Consider the following 21,282-nt stretch of genomic DNA (forward strand, 5'->3'; position numbering starts at 1 on the left):
GAAAAAAAACACTCTCCTGTAACAGCCAAGTATCAGTATTCAGTTTTGGAACACAAAGATGTGAAACACTTTTACAGGTGGGGGAAAAAATTATTTGGCTAGCTCCCTACAAATAACTGCTCCCACACAGCTCACATTTTTGCTTATTTTAAAATTTGGTTTCCTAGACACATACTGAAGTTATAGAAAAAATTTAGAGACAAATGCTCTTGTCAGTTACAAGCTTAGGTTAATTCTACCTATTTTATCTTAATCAATTTCACCATTACATCCGAAAGTCCCAAAAGTGACTGAGGTGCCATGATACTTAACACTGAACTATCACATGAGCCCCCCCCTCCCCAGTATTTGCCTTAGAGATGATGGGGTGTCACTTGGATTTTTTTTAAATAATTTCAACAGCTACCAATTTTAAAGGCCATTTTAACTTTTATCCTTTCTGACCTTGGGGAAAATGAATGGTGGGTCAGGTCAGACCCTAATTATTTAATGGCTGTAAATATTATAAAACTGTTTGAATTCCAAAACTTTTCAACTCTTAGAGAAGTTGCTAACACCCTGTCAAAAACACACACAGAAACCAGCCCGAAATCAACCCAAGGCATGGTAAAGCACCACTTTCTCCTTAGTGGTTAATGTTGATAAACCAGGGAAATGTTCTTCCGCGGTTTATGGTGAAACTGCCCTCTACAGCCATTTGCTGGTAACATCAAATCCTTCCAAGCCTCCTCAGCCCCTAAAGACCTAGGGGATCAGGCAGGATGCTGGCTCCCAAACAGAGCGAACTCCGACGGCTCATGGGCTGCCTGGCTCGAGGTGACCTATTCCTCCCAAGCTTGAGCATCCGTTATCTGACCTTCCTACTCCACCCTGCGCCAAAGCTGCTCGGGCCCCGGCACTTGGCTTCATGGGGGCCGACTCCTCGTTTTGCTGCCAGGGACCAGCTCGGGGAAGTCCCCTTCCTTGTTCTCGTTCTCCTCCAGCTCCCCGTGCTCCACCCCCCTATGGAGTCACCACATGGCAGGCGCAGTCCCCTCCACGTGTCGTCCGGCCCCCTCCTGCCCATAACAAACGCCCTCCCCAGCGCCCGGGGATCCGGATCCCACACGGTGGGGGGGAGGGGGAATTCCCCTCCGACCGCAGGGCCAGCCCGCGCCCCCGCCTCCGCGGCAGCAGCAGAACCCGGGCACCCATGGCCGACTCCGTACAAAGGGAGCCCTGCGCGGGGGAGGCGGGGAAAGCCCAGCTCCCCGGCTGAGCTCGCCTCCTGCCTGCAGCGCGCCTGGCGGAGCCCGGAGACAGCAGGCCGGCTCGGATCGGGTTCCCGCGCCCCACGCGGCAGAAGAGGCCGCCCCTTACCTCCTCGCGATCTTGTAAAGGAGCAGCCCGGCGGCAGCGCAGACGGTGACCCCCAGCCCTCCGGCCAGGCCGGCAGCCGGCCAGCCGGCCAGCAGCGCGCTGACTGCCTCCATGGCCGGAGACGCGGGGCTCGGCAGCGGCCCGCGTTGGAACGGCCAGTAGCGGTTCGTGGAACGTTCTGTAGCCGCCCGTGGAACGTTCGGGGGCCGCTCCGAACGCGGAGTAGCCGCGCGGCGGAACGCGCCCGGCCCTCCACGCGCTTCCTCGCGAGCCAATCGCCGGCCGCTGACCTTCGCCGCCGCGCTTTGTAAGCGCCGCCGGCCGCCCCTCTTCACCGCAGCGCACCCACCGTTCAGCCAATCAGCGACGGGCAGAGAGGGAGGGAGGGAGGAAGGATCTGGGAGGCTCGGCGCAGGGGGAAGCGTGAAAGTGACTCACGCTTAGGAGGCCCCTCGGCTCCTGCGGCTGCCCGGGCTGGAGCGCGGAGGTGGGCGTGGGAGTGGAGGATGCGGCGTGAAAGGCCAATATCGTGCTGAGCGGGGCTGTGAATCGGGGGCGGGGGAAGAAGGCGGGGTGTGATTCAGGCGCGCGCGGCGGCTGCCATGGCAGAGGCGAGGAAGAGGAGGGCAGTGGTCAAAGAGCAGCCGGGATTGGTCATGAGACGCAGGGGAAGGGCAGGCTGGAAGAGGCTGGTTGTGAAATGGTAAAATCGTGCGGAGTAAGCGGGGCGTGCAGAGCGGTCGGGGGTCTAGGGAGCGCCGCTGTGACAGGTCCTCTCAGCAGTCAAACTACTTTCCCTCGCTGGGCTGCTGATTCTAGGAAAATGTTGCAGATCCAGTTTGGGGCTTGCACGGGCCAGTTCTGTACTTTGCCCTCCACTTGAATTGAGCAGTTATCCCCCTGTCGTTTTGGGAAATCTGCTAGCTGGGGGCGGTACGCACCGGCAAGGCCCAGGCCTGCATCTGCCTCCCGTTTTACGAGTGGCCAGGTCTCAGTTTTTCAGCAAGTTACTGGCCTTCGAAAGAAAGTTTAAGACAGCCTGTTAGTTTTACTTGACAAATGCAGGTTAGTTATAGGTCCCCTCTACAGCTGCCCCTTGCTGGCTTTCAGAGCCTATGGCTAGAGTTACTAGTCTGGAAGAAGACTAATTGGTCTGTGATGGAAGAGTAACAGGGCCCTCTCTGTCCTGCAGCTGCTCAAATCCAGACAGCAGAGATCTTTCTAGTTGAACACCTGGTGCACTTTATTTACAATACTAGTTTTCTTTCCATCACCTGTACGCTGGGTCTATACAGTGCTTCTCTAACAGTCCTGGAGAACTCTCAGCTCCTGGGACAAGCACGCAGGAGCAGGCTCGTGGCTGTTGCCCTGCACTTCCTGCCTCTGCCTTTAGTACCATCTGCTTAATGGGTCTCTCCATTCTCCTCCTCCCCCCATCAGTTAGGCACAGCTCTCCTTAAGGTCTGCTGTGGGGTAATGAATTCAGTGTGTAGTGACCAGCATGCCCAGCAGTCTGTCACACACCTCTGCCCTTACTTGCCAGTAAGATTCTTTCCCCTCTCCCCTATCAGAAGTGCCACCCTCTGAGTCTCTCTCTCAGGTGATCAATTGAGTCAGTCTTGTAGAGTCCACTCAATCTCTACCCTCCTGCTTCGTGGGAGGAGGAGACCCCCACAGCTCAGTCTCAGCCCACAAGTTGTCACACATTGGGCAATTGCTTCTCTCCCTTGATATCTGGCAATAGATCAAAGCTACTGCCTTTATTCCTGCCATCACTCAGAGCCATTAGTTCTCGCAGTGCTCCGAAACACACCTGGGTTTCTTCTCCAAGAGGATGTGTGGCAGGGGACTCCATAGGTCCCTCAGTCTGTACCTGTTTCCTATTCCCTCAATTTTCTGAAGGACTCTCTTTTCTCCTGACTCTGTCATCTGGAGGCTTTTAAAGCTTCTCCTTCAGACTCACTCTGCTCCCCCTGGTTTCCTTTTCCCTAGTGGGATTCCTTATACCACCTTGTTTCCCTTTTGGGAAGGGGTTCCAGTTAGTGCCCAACACATCTGGACAGGACAGCCACTCAAAATTCAGCAAAACCACAGTCAGTATACAGGCAACCCCTTTTACCTGCAGTGGGAGCATGCAATAGGTTGAGCCCCAGTTGGAATTCCTGTTTGTCTCTATTTTCTTCCTGCTGAGGGGCTCTGGTTTGCTTCCCAAGCTCCAGACCCTTACGATTGTCCCACTTTCCTGAGAAAATCCATCTGTGCATTCCACAGTCAATAAATATCACAGCCATATCCCCCATACTAGGTAGTTGTGTCCTGACCCACACTCAGGCCTAGTTTATGCAACACTCCCCTTCCCATACACAAACCATCCATCTAACCTATGCAACTTCAGCTATGCAAACAGTATAGCTAGTTAACATACTTACCGCGCATTAGATACTGTAGTAAGCTCAGCAGGAGCTGCTCTTGCCTGTTGGCTCCGGCTACTCTTCTTGTCCTGGTGGAGCACGAGTCAACATGAGAGCACTCAGAGGTTGATCTATTGCATCTAGGCAGACACAGCAAATCAGTGACCAGTGGATCGATCACTGCAGCATTGATCTAGTGTAGTCAAACCCTCATATGTTCTGAGGAAGGCCCTGAAATAATGGAAGTTCTGGTGCTAGAACAGTTATTTGCCCCATTGTTTGGGTATCTGCTCTTAGTCAGCAGATGACCCAGTCCATCAGCCTTTGGGGCTGTGCTTGAGACCATAAACCCCCAGCCCAACTTGCTGATCAGACCTTTTGGCTGTACTGCTCTGTAGACAGCTCTAACTGCTCCAAGGTAATTCCTGGCTTACGCCTCATTCAGGCTACTCGGGCTTCTCCCCCAGAGAGGGAGCCAGCCTCAGGGCCTAGGTTCCGCTATCTCAACCTGCATCCATAACTATCCTCTCCAAAGTGCCCAGAATGCATCACAGTTATCAACAAGGTCCATCATACATAGGACTTCGACCCTCAATCTGATTACTATCCCCTATCATAGGACTCACCACTTTCTGTAGGAGCTGTTGCTGCTGCTCATTGATTTGTTCTCTTGTGAAATCCTGCCACAGGAACGCCCCACCTCTCCATGTGATGGGATTGTTGGAAACTGCGCAGGGTCTTGTTTAACCAGCCATTGCAGTCTCTTCCATTAGCTAGGCCACCAAATCGTTGTGGTGGGTAAGATCCCAGACAGGCCCCATGTGTGGCAGGGCTCTCTCTCTCCTGCCTCTGCTCAGAGGCCTTTTTCAGGTAAAAAAATCTGGTATCTTATTTACAATATTAGCCTCCAACACCCCTATATAGCCTCTCTTCACCAGTACTATGGAGCCCTCAGCTCCCCAGAGTAACATATAAGACCAGTCTCTCCCATCCTGCTTCTTTCCTGTGTTTGTTGTACCCTCTGCCTAATAGCCTGATTACCCTCTCAGTTCTCCTCAGCCTATCAGTTAGGTGCAACTCCTCTCAGTGAGTGACCAGAGTGCATCCCTGTCTCCCTGCTTTTGAAATTCTGACACATTTCTGTACCTGTGTAATCATTTGTTGTGCCTGGTCTTTACTTGGGTTTGGTGCTCCTACCCTCAGGCTGGGGCAGGGGCCTTCTGATAGAGGCAGACTTGCTCCCCACCTCCCAACCCCCAGAATGTCAGTAAATGCTCTTGCCTGGCACTCTGTCGCAGTTCCTCACCCCAGTTGACAGCTGTAAAAGGGAAGTGGCACTTGGGCTGCTGCTTATGGCTGGCTGTTAGGTAGGGCAGCTCTTTGGCTGACCAAACAGTGTTCTTTGGCTATACATACAGTCAGTTCAACAGCGGTGCAGCCTCAGACAGACCAAAAAAAGGCTGCTTTTAAGAAACAGGCACTAGTTTGTGTGTGTCAGCTTCTGGACACTCGCATTTGGCCTAATTGTCCAGAGGGCCAACTACGCACTGTTTCCACTGACATCAAATGAAATTCCAGGTGTGAGCAGTTTTGAAAACAAAAGCCCAAACTGTTTCAAAAACTGGGCACCCAGAATCAATGGACAGTAGGAAAATTTGACTGCGACACCTGTATTCTAAGCCTGACTGACTCCTTCCTTCCATCTGGCATTGGTCAAGTTGCTTACAATTTCTTTTTCCTTTTCCTGCTGCTTCCACATGAGTACCACAAATGAAGCAGGGCTGCAAAAGACAGGGGAATAGAAAGTGGAATGAATAAAACAAACTCTTCAGGGCTGGAGGAAATAAAAATGACAAATGACTGCACTGCTTCCTCTAGACCTTGCCATAATATAAACATCACCATAACCACTCATGCCAGCGGCATTGTGAGGAACCAGAACGCCACACCTTATAATCCTCTCATGTAGCTAGACTCCCCAGATCTCACTGGTTAGCATCCTTGTCAGTTCTCTCAGACCTACTGCAAAAGACAGACTTATAGAAACTGACATCCTGAGCCACTCTCTTACAATGGGTGAAATCACGATCGTCAATGGGCGTTTTGCCACTGATTTTGATGGGGCCAGGATATTACCTAATATTTGCAACATAGTACTGGGATGCAAGAACCTGGAAGTGAAACTAGTATATTTTCACTACCCAAACAGAATTATTTTTTTTTAAAAGGAAGACCACATCCATTGTGGAAAACACATTGTAAACATCTCAGCAGAAAAAGGAATCCCTGGCTTTTAGGGTTGTTTTTTTTTTTTAAAATGGATGTCCCTTGAACTATGTCCAGTCCTTCCCTCCCATAATGGAGTTAAGCTTAGACTTGGTGAAGCAGACTTCAGTGAGACATTACTCACAAAGCATGATGTTAAAAGGTGTATAAATCTTTACAGGATCAGCCTTACACTAAAATCCAAGAAGTTAAACTAAAGGGTAAGATGAAAGAATAATTTAAACTTCAGTGCATCTGCCAACAGCTGTCAATATCATACGTTCAGTCCCTACCAATTATTTGCTGAGGTCCTTAATTTAAAAAACAACCCAAAACAACTGACTGAACAAGTTTAGATATTTAAAGCAAACAAAAACTTTGTAATCTCAAATTCTGAGAATTCTTTCAAGCAAGCCATTAATTTCCCTTTTTCTTAAAAAGGCAGTAACTGACCAAGGCAGTAAAAATGAAACAATGTACACGAAAAACCAGAGTTATATGGTTTAAGAAAGTGGTTCTCAGATTCAATTTGTGAAATAAGCAGAAAAAAATGTTTTTCATAATTAGAGGAAGATTGGCATGACTGTTTTGATTCCCACAAAAGGTTTTAAAGAGAGACAAGAAGCAAAACTATTTTAAAAAAGTCCTTCCACAATTTCTAGTTTATTCAACTGTTTAATTTTTATTTTCAATTCAAATTAAAGTTACATTCTCACCTTTCTAATGAACTACTGCAAAGATTAATAATTTCTTCTAGCTACATCGTGTCTCATCTGTAAGATATGCTTGTCTTTTTTCCCATTCTCTGCAATTGTCCTTGATGGGGGCTTAACTGAGAGCACCCAGACTGGCATTTTGTTACAGGGACAGAGTCAGTCAGTAATTGGATGGTTTCTAATCATGATGGTTATTTTCATTAGAGTTTTTACAAGCAGACAGGATTCTAGAACCCTAGCCTCACTCCTGGGCTTTTTCCTAACAATTTGTTAAAACCTTCCGCAGACTGGGTTTGCCCCTTCGTGAAGTGGGAGATACAAACACTTGTATATCCCCAAGAATTCAATACCCGCTGAAGTCATGAGCAGTTCAGTTGTTCAGTTCAGCTGTAGAAAAGACAGAAGATGATTGCTCTCGCACTGTAGCATTTGTCTCAGCTGTCAAAACAAATTACACAAATGGGTACAAGAACACAGTGTGGCCAGTCTAAAAGGCAAAACCACATGTAACCCTTTAAGTCCCGCCCCCCCCCCCCACAAAAAAATTACCCAGAGACACCCAGCAATGGTCTCTGGGACAGTGATATCTAGGCCACTGGATACTACAACAACATAAATGACTGCTTAAGTGTAAGAACATTTTAATAGCCCTAAGAAAGATTACAGTTTTGCAGGGTGTGCCATTTAGAATTGAGAGGCAGGTGATATCATTGACTGGTGAGGAAAGATGACCAAAGTGGTAGGGCAGAAGCATTCTATCTGGTCTCTTGAGCACACAAGAAATTACTGAACCTATGTGAAGTGGGGAGAGAACAGACCAGTAGGTTGGACTGGCCTAAGAGCTGTCTCTCCATTTTTATAAATTGTTTCCTTAAGTCTCATTACATAGCTTTACGTGTTTTTTATTTATTACAGTGAGGTAGCAAGGGTCAACAGGAGGTAAGATGTGCATGACTGCATTCCAGTCACCAAGCTGCTATTCCTAAGGAGGAAGTCAGACTAATAATAATTATTGATGATTCACTAAAACTGTTTGGCTCCTAGATATTGCATGAGAAAGTAGAGTTCAAGAGTTGCCTTCATAACTCGAATTTTTGTGCTGATTTCCCCAGGCCATTTGAAAAAACTCACGGTTGGAGGTGGGGAAAGTAAAAGATTAATGACGTAAATGATGCAAACCTTAAAATTAGGTGCCCTCCCAAGCATGGATTATCTCATGGAAGCTATTTTGCTTAACCCTTACAGGACTATTTTCCTGGAGATTCTGGCATGAACATTTCACACTGGTTGAGATACATGTTACAAAGCTGCCTCACCATGCTCAGTACCCCATTCCAAAAGCTCACGTGGGTGGATTAATACTGTGCCCCATAGATCAGCCATGAAGCCCACTGAAAAGTCTTGGGGCATCAAGCTTCAATACTTCCGGAAAATGGTAACTTGTGACACCAGTGGTAGGAGGTTTCAGTTTTGGACTCAAAACCAGTTCCTTTCCCATTTCAATACAGTTTTAAATGAGTATCAATCCAAGATACACCTCAATAGCACAGTTATATATATACACACAACACGTAGACCTATGCTTAATGAAAATGACAAACCAAACATATATAAATTAAATAGCATGATTTAATTTAGTAGTGGTTTAATTCTGAATTCTTGCTCCTTAACTTAAAAAGTTATAATTAACTATTAACGTTAATGAGTTGAAACCTTCCAGAAAAGCATGACTCCAAAAGGAAAAAGTGTCCCGCAGGTGATCCAAGACTTATCTTTTCTCCATCAGCATCACCTGTGTCAGTCTCTGAAATGGCTACTTGCTCAATGTCCATTTTTTTTTTAATTTTATTTTCCAGAGGATGCTCCCTGGCTCTGCTACTTAGTGCGGTCTTCCAACAGATACACAATTAACTCATAGGTGGACAACACAATGGCTGTGTTTGGTATCTGCCTGATGAGCTGGGCAAACAGTCCTCTATAGAAGGCCAGGTAGCCTTCCTCACGTGCTACCAGACGAGCTGTCTGAAAGAAAGTCTTGTATTTTGTGCCCTCCTCTCGCAGTCTTGTCCGTATGACCTCTGGGGAAACAGAGCACTAGGTTAGCATTTTCAGCAAAATCCTCCAGTCCAGCAACCTTTACAGGTTAGGAAAGAGCCTGCATAGCTCAGAGTAATCAGAACCTCATCCCGGACAAATAAGGTTCCTCTCGAATACTCTGCTCACCAACAGTTACAAATCCTGCAGTTCTGAGGCACTGCTTGCCAGGCAATGCAGGACATTAAAATTGCTTTTCCACTTCCATGTAAACACCAAACTGCACAATGAATGGATGATTTGCACATGAGGGCTGCTACTCAGCTGACCACTTCCTCAGTTGCTGCTCACATTTCCCATATTGTGTTTCACAAATGGGGAACAGAGTTAAATAGGCCTGTGCTCTCCTGAAACTGACATATGGGGTGGCTTGGTGGCATTTACTATGAAAGACAGAGACCACTTTTGATTTGGCATAGCTACACTGTTGTTCAAGGCCACAGTTGTGATCAATAGATCCACTTGTGCAGGATTCTAGTTGATTTCATGAGAGGTGGCTTGCCGTACAGTGCTTTTTGTGAGGGACTGGCAGCTCTGAAACAAGCTGCCTCTGTTCCAAGAGCGCTGGGAACTTCAGACCATGTTGCAAAGTACATCTATTTTTTCTGGGCAGCTTTGGAAAGGAATCAGATTTGTGGGAGTACCTGCATGGTGTGTGGGGCATTAACTTTGTGTGTTTCATGGCAAGGGCGACTACTGCCTTAGATAGGAGCCACTTGTAATTTGTGATCCAAACACACCTTCAAGAAACAAGTTATGGTAGATTTTTTTCTCACCCAACTCATTTGCGCATACATTTATATACTATTCAGGTATGGTAGAAGTAAAAAGCAGTTTGTATAGCTGCAATACAAATCTGGCCTCATCTAATCTGTGTGGAGAGCTCTGGTACAGAAGGCATCATATAGGTTCAGAGCATGGATGGGCATATGAAATCTATATTAGCTGCATGCTAACAAACAAGGCACTGAGCAGTGTTCCCGGTTAACTGTGTGCTTGTACTGCCCCAGCTGCTTAGCAGAGTGCCCATAGCTCAGTTTTGTTTCTACTGGTGGTATATATTCGCACATGCCATGGTGCACAAAAATTTTATTCTGCACATTGATGGAAAAGGTTAGGGGGAACATTGGTACCAAGGATGTTTTAAAAAGGGGGAAAAAATGTTCAGGAATGAAATAAATTAGTTTCTGACTAAAAGTAAATTAAGTCCATGGCTCTGATAATCAGATTTCATGGTCTTTTCTCCCCCCCTACACCTGCTCTCTTCCATCTATTTACTTGAAAGTTAGTGTGGAGAACATGAGGTAAAAGCCCAGAGGAGCATTTTAATGGTAGCCTCTAAAGGGTATCAGGCGAAGAATTCAAACAATGTTAACAGCCAGTATCTATGGCTTTGATTTTACAAGGAAGGAAAGAAGTTGGTAGAGAGATGTGAAGGGAGGCTGATTTTTCCACAGAGCACAGCATACAATGGAGTAAAGACCTACCATGCTGCCAGATAAGCAAAAAGAATCAGGGGCATTTTAGAACCAGCTTCATTACCCCATTTCCATCTCTCACTTCAGCAGCTTTCTCCATGCTAACTGTTTGGTGTGGAACACCCATAAATCTTCATCGGCCCAGGCATCACTCTCACTGCATGTTAATCCCTGCCAAGCCCCTCTCTGCTGTTTTTAAGACGGATGGGGCATCTGTTTAATCACGACCTGCATAATTCAAAATGCTGCAACCTTGTCGTGCTCCAGCCTTTTCTTCCTCCTTGCATATCTTCAGGACAGAACAGTTTGTGTGTTCTGCAAAGCACTTAGCTCACATTGAGTGCTGCATGAATGACTGGAGGTAATAAAAATAAAACACACACTCTCCCTACTCCTACAGCTGAGGAGCTGGATGAGGCTGTTAGTGAGACTAGGGAGCAGAAGGAGAAGAGTTAGCTTTCTGCAGCAAAACCTCCCTCAGGAAGTCCCAGCAATTCAGCTAGCAAGGAGTAATAGGAACAAAGCCAAAGGTCTTGGTACACAGCATCAGCACAGTTACATGACATCTGTAAATACCCAGATTAATAAGAATGTTACAACACAGTGGGCCATTGACTGGTACAGACAACAGCTGTTCTACTGCTCTTGTAAATGGAGAGTTCAACATACCATGCGGATAAGCAATACAGGAGGCGCAGCCCTTAGAAACAGCAGCAGCAAACATCAGTCCAAAAAAGTTTGTGGAGTTCCTCTTGGTTCCATTAGTAGAGGAAGGAGACAGCTGGACAGACTTCAGGTGCTTCTTTAAATTCTCATAAATAGCAAAGCAGATTATGGTCTCTGAAATCCCAGCATAAGAGGCTGTCAAGCCTCTGTAAAACCCACGAACACCTTCTGTCCGATAAACATATCTAGCACACTGCAAAGCATTCATTGGCTTTGAACCTCTGACTCTAAAGGGAGAGAATTAAAAAAGGGTTAGAGTAAGGCAAAAGTCAGAACTCAAACTACAGAGCTGTTACAAATGAAAAGTGATTCAAGGCACACGAGTGGCTCTCTGTTAAGTGCAACAGCAGGAATTTTCTAGGAATGCTTCGCAGAGACTTTCAAATGTTCTTTTTCATTGCTTTTGGCATTGTAGTCACATTTCAAATGCCCATAGCAGAATGGTAATGCTATGTGTGCACACATTTGGCTTTTCCAGTCAGCTAATAGACACTTGTGCTAGTCTCTCCAGATCTAGGCCTGGCTAGTTTGTCATAAGTTAGTGCTTTAATAATTGCACCAGGGAAGGACCCTTGCTTTCTACTGAGCCAGCAGTTTCCTTCCTGTCTGCTGGTGGCAAGGCCAGAGACAAAAGGTCTGCATGAGGAATGATTCTTCAGTAACAAGCAGAGGTGCCACCTAGTGACCTACTGAAGTCAAGCTTTTTAAATCATTTATAACCTGCATAAGGCAACACACAGTCAAGTACATCATAGTAGCTTTCTGATCCATCACCCAACATATATATCCCCAGGGAAAAAAAATTGCCATTTTAAAGTGTTGCATTATTAACATAACTTTAACCGTAGCAATGCTCTTGCTGTGCTATAAATCCCTCAGCTTTCACATCCACTAATGACTGTGAATCATTCAGCTCAAAGCTATTACTATCCAATTGTACATAAGACTGTCTCTAGGATGCATTGTCAAGAATAGTAGGGTATCTGGGGAAAGCCAAAGGACTTCAAACCACTGAAGAGAATCATTTTATTGCCAGTACAGTGTTCTATGAAATTAATGAAATTAAACAACCCTAAATTGTAGAAGTTTTAAAAAACTTCACATTATTCAGAATGTAGCTGCTGAGCAGTTACAGAGGGTCTTGCATAAAACTCACTTCTGTATGACTTAGAGCCACTGTTAGTGGCTGGTATTATTATATGGGGGCAGTGTTCCCTGTAAACTGGCTGCTTGGACAGATGCCCAGTAAAGATTCAGGTGCTGCCCAGCTGATTAGCAGAGCACCCACAGCCACCAAGGGTGGCAACATGTGTTTCTATTGGTGGTGCACATCTGCACATGCCTTGATGCAGGTAACAAAAGTTATTCTGCCCAGGAACGGAAAAAAGAGGAAACGCTGCATGAGAGGCACAGAGCAGTTCCTCAGTACTGAGCTTTTCCTTGAGCCCAGTGCGAGTCTCTCTTTGATAACAAGATGACCCCCATTACTAAAGTACCTGAGGGACTCAACCTTTAATGCATCTAGGTTCAACACCACCACTATATGAGGTGGGGAAAATTAAGAGAAAGAGAAGGACTAAGTAGCTTGTCCAAGGTCACAAAGGCACAGCTGGGAACTAAATGTGGGTCTTGAGCGAGAACTAACTGAACCACCCTTCCCCTCTTCAGTAGTGACCCCTCTTGTCAAATTAAGGTACAGTGCTGACAGGCTTGTGCTGTATCCTGTTCATCTAACAGGATGGGGACTTAAAAGGGTGAGGGTTGAGCTGAACAGGAAATAAGAGAAGTGCTATCAGGGTTGTCAGACCTATCGATGGAAGGGGCAAGAGTAAGTGTTCTGGGAACCCTCTTAATTAAGATAGCACCAGTTTCTCTTGCTTACTTCCGCTCCAGTTGCATTCTGGTTTTCACCATCCATATGGGGTTCATCAGGGAATTTGTGACAAAAGCTGAAAGGAAAAAACGTGTAATTAAGAGGGAGTGATTACTGAAATAACCATGACAAATGTTAAGCTTTAATGCTGTATAGTCCTCAGAGGCAACGTCTTTAGAGATTTCACAGCAGGATGTGCAGGGGTGGGGGGCAGTGGTCAGTTTGGAACCAATGCATAACTACAGAACCACAGAAAGTTTCCCCTTTGAAGTATTCATTCTCTGTACCACAAGATTTTGTGTAGCACTCTGCATGGGTATGATTATGTAACCCATCTTACTGTGAACAGCCTTGTATTAGATTTACATTTACTGATAGGTTTTAAAATAATGTATTACTTGTCCTTAGAGATCAAGGGAAATCCATGAACAAATACATCCGTACTGGATATTCCATGACTAGGTGGCATGGTTGAGCCATATCCTTAACTGACCCATCCATTCTTAAGGAGTTAATTTGAGAATAGTTTATAATGGGCAGTTCGGTGACTTAAGTCTGAGTAAGCTGGTGCAGTCATCTTGCAGGAAGTTTGCCCAGAATAGCAAAGTACCTTCCCAACACTGACAAAAAGAGACTAAAAAAATATTTGATCTAAAAACCACTTTGACTGGGGATTGGCCGATTTCTGTCAATTTCACATTTCTTTACTGTTCACAGGAGCATCATCGTACCATCCTCCTCCTGCTCTGCAAATGGCAAAGTCTATTTTCAGAAGAAACGCACACTATTTTCCACAGTTTTCCACACTCAAAGGGCCTCTATACAAGCTGAAATATTCCTCAGCACTAGCACACTCACTCAGGGTACATCTTCACTAGAGAAGATCGACCCTGCTGCCATCAATCTTCCAGAGTTTGATTTAGTGTGCCTAGTAGGGATGTGCTAAATCGAATTTACAGGGCACCTGCGTTGGGACTCCTGCCCCCCCGGTTATGTCCACTCCAGCTATGTAATTAATGTATCTGTATACTTTAATTTGATCTTCTCCTATAGTGCAGGCCTGCCTTCAATATTGAGACATTAGAAACTTCAGCTCTTCCCACCCCTTAAATCTTTTACGTTTCAATTTCAAACATGCAAGCAGTGTCCTTCTCCAGTAGAGGGGGCAATGACACATTGCTGCTCATTGTTCATGAGTGGCAGCGCTTTGTCTGTAACACAAGGTATGATTTATTTTAAAATTAGGACTGTCAAAGAGACTAAGGCCTGGTCTATGCATACATTGTACTGCTTTTATATATTCCAGGAGAGTCTTGCACTGCAGCTTCCCAGGTGGTATGCAATTATACCACCACCAAAGTGCTTATACGGGCAAATCTATTCCTGTATGGGAAGGAGAATAATCTAATCCAGAAAAATAACTTTATACTGGTATTATTGGAGGTATTTCATTGTATTTATGGGTTTTCAGTGTATTTCAGTAACAAGTTACATTCTCCTTTCCTCCCTGCCCCATATTGTTTTACTGGTGTAACTATGACGATAGAACAGGCCTAAGGAACTTGTGTGACCAACTCCTTTGGAAATTCCCACAGGTTCGTTTGAAAAATCCCATCTTAATTTCCTTGTTCCAGTGGGTAACCCATCCCGGTACAATGCAGGATGACATAGGGAGCCCACTGCAGTAGGTCAGTTGTTAGGCATTTTTTATGTGGGTGACTACAGCATGTACAAGTCTTATGTGGGTATTCTCCTGGCAGGCGCCTTTAGAATTGTGTTTCTCCCCTCCCAGATGCTTTTTGGCGACTTTGAAAGCATTGTAGTCCAAGCTTCCCATAACTCAGTTACATAGCTGGTAAAATGCCCTTGTTTGGAATTAATTCCTCCCTGATTCTCAGCTGTATAAGTTGACTTCAATAACCCTCTGCACAAACATGAATTTATAATTCTGCAGAGATCCAGAGAGGACCTTGCCAAATTACTTTCCTCTTTTGGAAACAACTGGAAGTTTCTGGTTCTGAAGAGTTGATTTTCAACATTCCCTGTACTTTGATTCCTTATAGGTGCCCTTCACAACATTGGTGTTTCATGAACTCAGTCACCTCTCCTGATCTCAATCTTTTATGGAGATCATTTACGAGATAGCTCTTTCTTGAAAAGAACGCTCTTCTCCATGGTGTGACCTAGCAGCACACTGCGTGCACAAACCCAGGGAGACCAAATGAACATTTTGAGGAAGATCTGGGTATTTTTGCATTATATAAAAAGCAGGTTGTGCCTTCATTTGGTGTTATGATAGTATACAGAGGTGTCAGACTAGGTTCCATTGTGCAGGGTACTAATACAAACATAGTTCCCTGTTTTATGCTTCATTATTAACATTTTCCTCTGCTTTAGAAACGTCCTAAAGGCGGCCCTTGAGTGGCACCTGCACCATAGACAGGGGTATGCTGAAAGGATAGATATGACAGATAAAACTTCTTCATTGCCCTCTCTAGAGAGGTTCCTGAGAGTGGGGTGGCAATGATGCAGGGCTGTCTCTGGAGTAGGATCAGCACAAATAACCTGTTATTGGAAACACAGTGGGTGAGCACCTTTGTACTATTGCAAGACAGCCTGGGAGACAAAGGGGCATTCTCCATGCAGTAACATACCTGCGGAGCCTGCTGAGCAAATGTGCACAGTGTTGCTGTTGGGCACAAAAATGCCATTAAATTGCTCCTTAGCTTTGGAGTAGCATGCAAAGTAGACTGCCCTGTGCCAGGAAGAAGAGAAGAAGTTGCTGCAGAGCATAATCTGGAGACATTCAGTTCAAACCAGTCACTACTTTCCTCCCATGGTCTAGAGCACGGTTTCCCAAACTGGGGGGCATGCCCCCCTCAGGAGGGGAGTGTGAAGAAATTCCAGGGGGGGCACGAGGCAACCCAGCCCCTCCCCCTGCACCCAAAGAAAAAGCTGGCCTTTGCTTCTCACTCTCAGCCCCTGCCATTTTATGTGGGCAACCCAGTGCAGCCGCAATAAAAAGCAAGCAGTCGGCACAGACCCATGTGGAGTTAGCTACCGCTCTAATTCAGGGGTGTTGTGACATTTACGCCATATTTTAAAAGTACTTTCAGATACTCCCAGGAGAATGCTAAAGAATGTGTCAACGTGAGTCTTCACGTTGAAGTCTTCACATTTTGCACCTCCATCTTTCTATTGTCCTAATCCATGCCTAGTGAGACACCTATTCGGATCCTCATTTAAATGCCTGATTCAGTCTACGTACTTAAAAAATAGACAATGTCTTGTACTAACAGAAACCCCTGTTTTTATGCACTACTCCAGTCCCATGCTCCCTTTCTGCACATCCATTATGGCTATGAAACTGATAATGAAAAGCAAAGATCAAAGGAGCAGCCTGGATACACAGAGAAATAAAAGTACAGAAGCCAATAAAAATGCCAGAGAGAGTCTCAGGTGCTATAAACAGAGGCAGTAGCTTTCAGACTGCTCGTACACCTTTTCCCAGGGAGAAGAAAACAGACAGGGAATTGGAAAGTGGTTGGCAATTAGTAAATAAGATTATTCACTCAGCTTTGATTTGCACATCTCAGAAATAATGGCTTGAATGTAATACATCTATAGCTGTATCACATTTGCATGGTACTTTTTTCACCCATAGATCTGCAACTGCTTTACAAAAAGAAAAGGACTTCAGTACCCCCATTTCACAGCAGGGGTAACTAAGGTACACAGAAATTAAAGGATTTGCTCCAAATTGTTGAGATATACACAATATACTCAAAATGTGTGACACAGCTGCAATTAGAACTACGTGCTATCGGTGGGCAGCAGTTAGTTCACAAATGAATCATTTGGAGTTTTAAAAAACTAGTTAAGACAGTAACAGGAGGTAGCCATATTAGTCTGAAGAAGTGGGTCTGCTCCACAAAAGCTCACCACCTAATATATTATTTTGTTAATCTTTAAGGTGCTACCAGACTGCTTCTTTGTTTTGTTAGTTAAGAAAGGGCATTTATAATATGCCTAGTACAATCTTTGTGCCACAGCCTAATGTACCTTTTTATTCATATGTATCTGAGTCCTTTAAGATCTTTACCTTGATGGTGCAACTCCAACCAAGTTTGGACCCAATCCTCGGAAGAGTGACCTTGGTCCTTCCTTTTCCAGAATTGACCTAAAAATAAATAGGGCAAGACCACTGGCCATCAATCCCAGTAAATAACAACCATCAATTACTGATCAGAAGACCTGTGCTAAAAGATAAACACAGTATTAAAAAGAAAACCTACTAACTATCGGGCTGTAGTCTTTAGCAGAAAGCTGGCTGATTCAGCTATTGACTTGAAAAAGCAAGCTTATGCAACTGAGTATAGGGGTATTGAACACAAAACTGCATTTGTGTCCTGCAAGAACAGCTTAATAGTTCAATTGTTTGAAAGCTATAGGGAATGGGGTTATTAAAAAAGTTAACGAAGATCACAAGGTAAGTCCGTTCTGATAGACAAAGAGTTCATTCTACCCCACCTGTTCCTTCGGCATTTTGTTCCAGAGGGAAAGTGGAGATTTTGCTGAAAAGCAAAAGTGTGGGGCTGACGGGGGTAGTTTGAAGGGCCTTGCTAAATGGTGCACCCTTTCTGATGGCTTACCAGAGGGAGGCTAACAAGCATAGGAGGCTAAGTGGTTCCTACCCTCTCTGTGGCAACAGCAAGACTGAGCTTTCCGCTCATTCCTAGTCCTGAGTCACTGATGCAGGCACTGCCCAGTCCCCATGAGAATCAGAGAACGCTGCAGTTTTTCCCAAATGGGAAGAATGTGGAGATACAAGCTATAGTGAGACTACTGCACACTCTTTTTGGATGACAGTGATAGTGCTGGGGGGACAAAGATGGGCAGGAGAACACCACATGGTCTGAAGGGAAGGAGTAGTTTCCAGAAGGAGAAACTTAATATTCTTCCTTCCCAGGCTAAACGCATAACCCTTGTTATGCAGCTGGGAATGTAGTCTGACCATCATTGTACATTCTGATTTAGGCCTCCTAAGCAAAAGTACAGACCACTGCACTTGCAGTATTGTCAATTCCAAGCATTGAGGTTGATATTGTAGAGCCTAAATTTGTCTTTAAACTCATGAGACTTAGAAGCAATTAACGTTGGAATTCATTTTCTCTGCCATCTGGGTCTGAGCCTTTTGGTTACACCTGGATCACATTTTCAAGCTTTTCTTTTCAATTATGATGCATAAAAAGGTAAGTAGAGCTTGTCACATAATCACTAGACTCTAAGATGGGGTCAGCAACCTTTCCAAGGCGGAGTGCTGAAATTTGACCTTTTGACCTCTACGTACATGCTGAGTGCTGGTTATACTTTTTAAAGTCACTAATAGGCCTACCTACAACACCTTAATTAGTAAATAAAGATACAGAGCTTTAATGTTTAGGTTAGGAACATTAGTTGGTCTTTTGTTAATCCATAGGCAGCGTGGCTTTCAGCAAGCTCCCAGCTGCATGGGGGAGGAAGGGTGGTATTGAACTCCCACCTTGCGTACCGATGAAAATCGGCTTGCCTGCCACTCTTGGCAGCCGTGCCAGGGGTTGCTGACCCCTGCTCTACGACAGAAACCAAATACAGTAAAAGTTGGCAGCACCACAAATCACTACATTGAGATCACTCCAAATTCCTGACCTTCAGCATCATCCTTCCCCAACCCATGTTTTAAATCCAAACGGGTGAGATGAACTCTCACCAATATAAAAAAGGTGAAATGGTTTGGAGGACCCACTGGGGACCCTACAAGTTTTGTACAACAGTTTTATTCAAAAGCATCCCTAGCAGGAAGTCCAATTCCAAGCAAGAAGCCTTGGCACAGAGGGACACTTACGAGTAAGAAAATAATGGTGGAGCCCTAGTAGGAATCACTGGACCAATTTTCACCCATCAGCAAAAGCCAGTGCCTATGCTAACATGCAGCTGCATTGAATTTCACTACAGTGGCCTGCAGAAGCAACTCCTATTAAAAAATGCTGATGTGAAAAACATGCAAGGAAATTCAAACAGCTGCCTCCACAGGTCCTTCACATGTGCCTGTGCTTTTGGTTTCCATCTCTCCTTTTGTAGTTTACTTTCCAGGTCATTAATGCTGTTGGCAATGTTCACCGCACAGCCCCAGAACAAGTTCATTAGAAAGCTTCTGAAAGGCTTCCCCAAAGCAGAGCTGCGTATGCCCGAGTAAACTCAGAGGCTAAGCGTCTCCTAGGAGACGGATCCAGCGGTGGCTTGTTCTTTTTCACTTTAATAGTCACGACTGTGGCTTCCAGCTGCGGTGACTCACCAGACTCCCAACCAGATTACACACAAGCAGCTTGCCCTGCTGAGAGCAAAGTTCCACAGGCCTGGCTTTTCTAGGGCATTTATTTTATTTATTTCTCTAGCCTGAACAGTCAGTATTTTCATAGAAACATACAAATCCCTGGAAGCAATTTTACAGAGAGGCCTCTGGAGGCTTTTTCAGTGGATCAAAGCTCCAAGTTCAGCCCTTCTCTCCCAGCTCACCAGTGCTCAGTTGTTTCAGGAAAGAAAGGCCAAAGGACTTAATGCCAAAGACGGAATTTGCTCTTCATCCTGCTTTCATTTTCAAAGCTCACAGCAGCAGGAAGATCATCACCAGCAACATTTTTATTTATTGTAGTGGCACTTACATGTGCTAATCATGGAATAAAGAGCCCATTGTGGTAGGTGCTATGCAAACAGAACAACAAACAATGCCTGTGCCCCAAATCCTTAGTATCCCACAGCCTGAAGCACAATAAGGTATCAGTAAGAGAAGCCCAACATTACATCCTCTAGAAGGCTTGTTTGAGTCAAAAGCTATTAATACAGAATCTTCTCTGAAGAATCAGGTTCTGAACAGTGCAACTCTACCCATGTAAGAAAAATGTTGAACAAATCCATGTCCCCCTGTAATCCTTCATCCAGTATTTCTAGAGAGAAGGCAATTAGTGTTGGGAGGAAATGCACCCCTAATTATAAAGAAAAGCTCTATAAATGGAGTTTATGAAGAATTTCTTTGATGGAGGTAGCAGCATATGCGGTGTTAACACGTTCTTTAGAGAATGTGCCAATTTACACCAAGTGTTTAACGGGGTCAGATTTCATTAACCTGGGAAATGGGAGCCAGTGGCAAGCATGCAGGGGACATTTTAAGGAAGTGCACTGAAGTCGTATGTGAAATCAATCTTTAGACACACAGAGAAAAGTATTGTCTGTGAAAGACAAACAGTATAATCAGGTTGCAATATTGCTTCACAGACCTCAGGAAAAGGAATCAGACAAATGACTGAGTTTGAGCAACTGCTGAAATGAAAATAAGACCACAAACACTAACTTTAATGAGTCAGTAAAGATTATAAAAGGCTAAATCAGTTTTACTCAACTTCCCATAAACGACAACCTTGAGAGAGAGAGAGAGAGAGAGAGGGTAATATCTCAAGAGCTAGATACCTTGAAAAGGTTTCACTGGACTTACTTTAAATTGGGACTGCTTTGCATTGCAGGAGGATAGGGAATTAGATGCATTCACAATACACTGATATTCTATACTACCATGGTTTTACATTGTGTACTGCTCTAGACTCAGCTATCTGACCAAAAATATTAAAAAGAAGAGCATTTGGAAGATGGGGTGAGGGAGAAGAATTGCTTATTTATGAGACTCAAGTTATAACAACACACAAACTATACAGTTCTGCAGAGGACCTGATTGCCACACTACTGTTATATAATTATGCAGCTTCACCAGGCAATGTGCCAATTTTCACCAGTATTACAGAAATCAAACAACATGCTTTGCTGGTCTTGGTTTTTTGGGTGCATCAAAATATCTGATGAAAACAGGATATTAGGGCACTAAAATTACATACAAATGTTTATTTGCAAAGATCAAAAAAAACTTGTGCAGATTAATTTTGTACTTTGCTTTCTTCAGCAACAAGCAGCAGAGATGTAGGCCTGGGCCTCAGGGTCATTAGTAGGATATACAAAACCTTCAGTTTGGGGCCGCTTATCAAGTCTGTTTTTGTTCCATGTGGGTCGTGAAAAGACTGATCAGAGCAGCTGCCTGTTCAGCTTCACCTGCATAGGCCTCCTACAAGCATTTGCAAACTTTCCAACAGACATGGAAAGGAAATTCAAACTCGTAGCTAAAGGTTTACATGGGGGTGACCAGTAACATGCACTGGCTGAAACCATGCAGCAGCAGACAGAAGATTGCTCAGTCAGAAAAAGCACAAGAGGAAGAAATAATAAGGCTGTCTGAGGGGTTGTAGTGTGCACATAATGTTTTCTAGCTGGACTGTTTC

At 44.7% G+C, this 21,282-nt stretch overlaps 2 protein-coding genes across 4 annotated transcripts in view; both read right to left on the reverse strand.

Annotated features, from left to right (window-relative positions):
• TMEM201 (transmembrane protein 201) overlaps positions 1–1,648 on the reverse strand; it is a 59,112-nt gene extending 57,464 nt beyond the window's left edge. Inside the window, exon 1 of the mRNA XM_075018038.1 lies at positions 1,360–1,648. Within this exon, the coding sequence (XP_074874139.1) occupies positions 1,360–1,472 (113 nt within the window). The 5' untranslated portion in view covers positions 1,473–1,648. The remainder of the gene's footprint in view (positions 1–1,359) is intronic.
• A 5,683-nt stretch (positions 1,649–7,331) lies between these two features.
• The window catches only part of SLC25A33 (solute carrier family 25 member 33), a 39,003-nt gene continuing 25,052 nt past the window's right edge, over positions 7,332–21,282 (reverse strand). For all 3 annotated transcript variants that reach the window (XM_074975598.1, XM_074975597.1, XM_074975596.1), the window contains 5 exons: positions 17,025–17,102; positions 15,577–15,677; positions 12,932–12,998; positions 10,993–11,276; positions 7,332–8,829 (listed from right to left, as the gene is read on the reverse strand). In XM_074975598.1, the coding sequence (XP_074831699.1) occupies positions 8,627–8,829; positions 10,993–11,276; positions 12,932–12,998; positions 15,577–15,677; positions 17,025–17,102 (733 nt within the window). In that variant the 3' untranslated portion in view covers positions 7,332–8,626. The remainder of the gene's footprint in view (positions 8,830–10,992; positions 11,277–12,931; positions 12,999–15,576; positions 15,678–17,024; positions 17,103–21,282) is intronic.

This window comes from Carettochelys insculpta, chromosome 23, assembly GCF_033958435.1.
Source record: "Carettochelys insculpta isolate YL-2023 chromosome 23, ASM3395843v1, whole genome shotgun sequence".
In the NCBI taxonomy this organism is placed as follows: Eukaryota; Metazoa; Chordata; order Testudines; family Carettochelyidae; genus Carettochelys; species Carettochelys insculpta.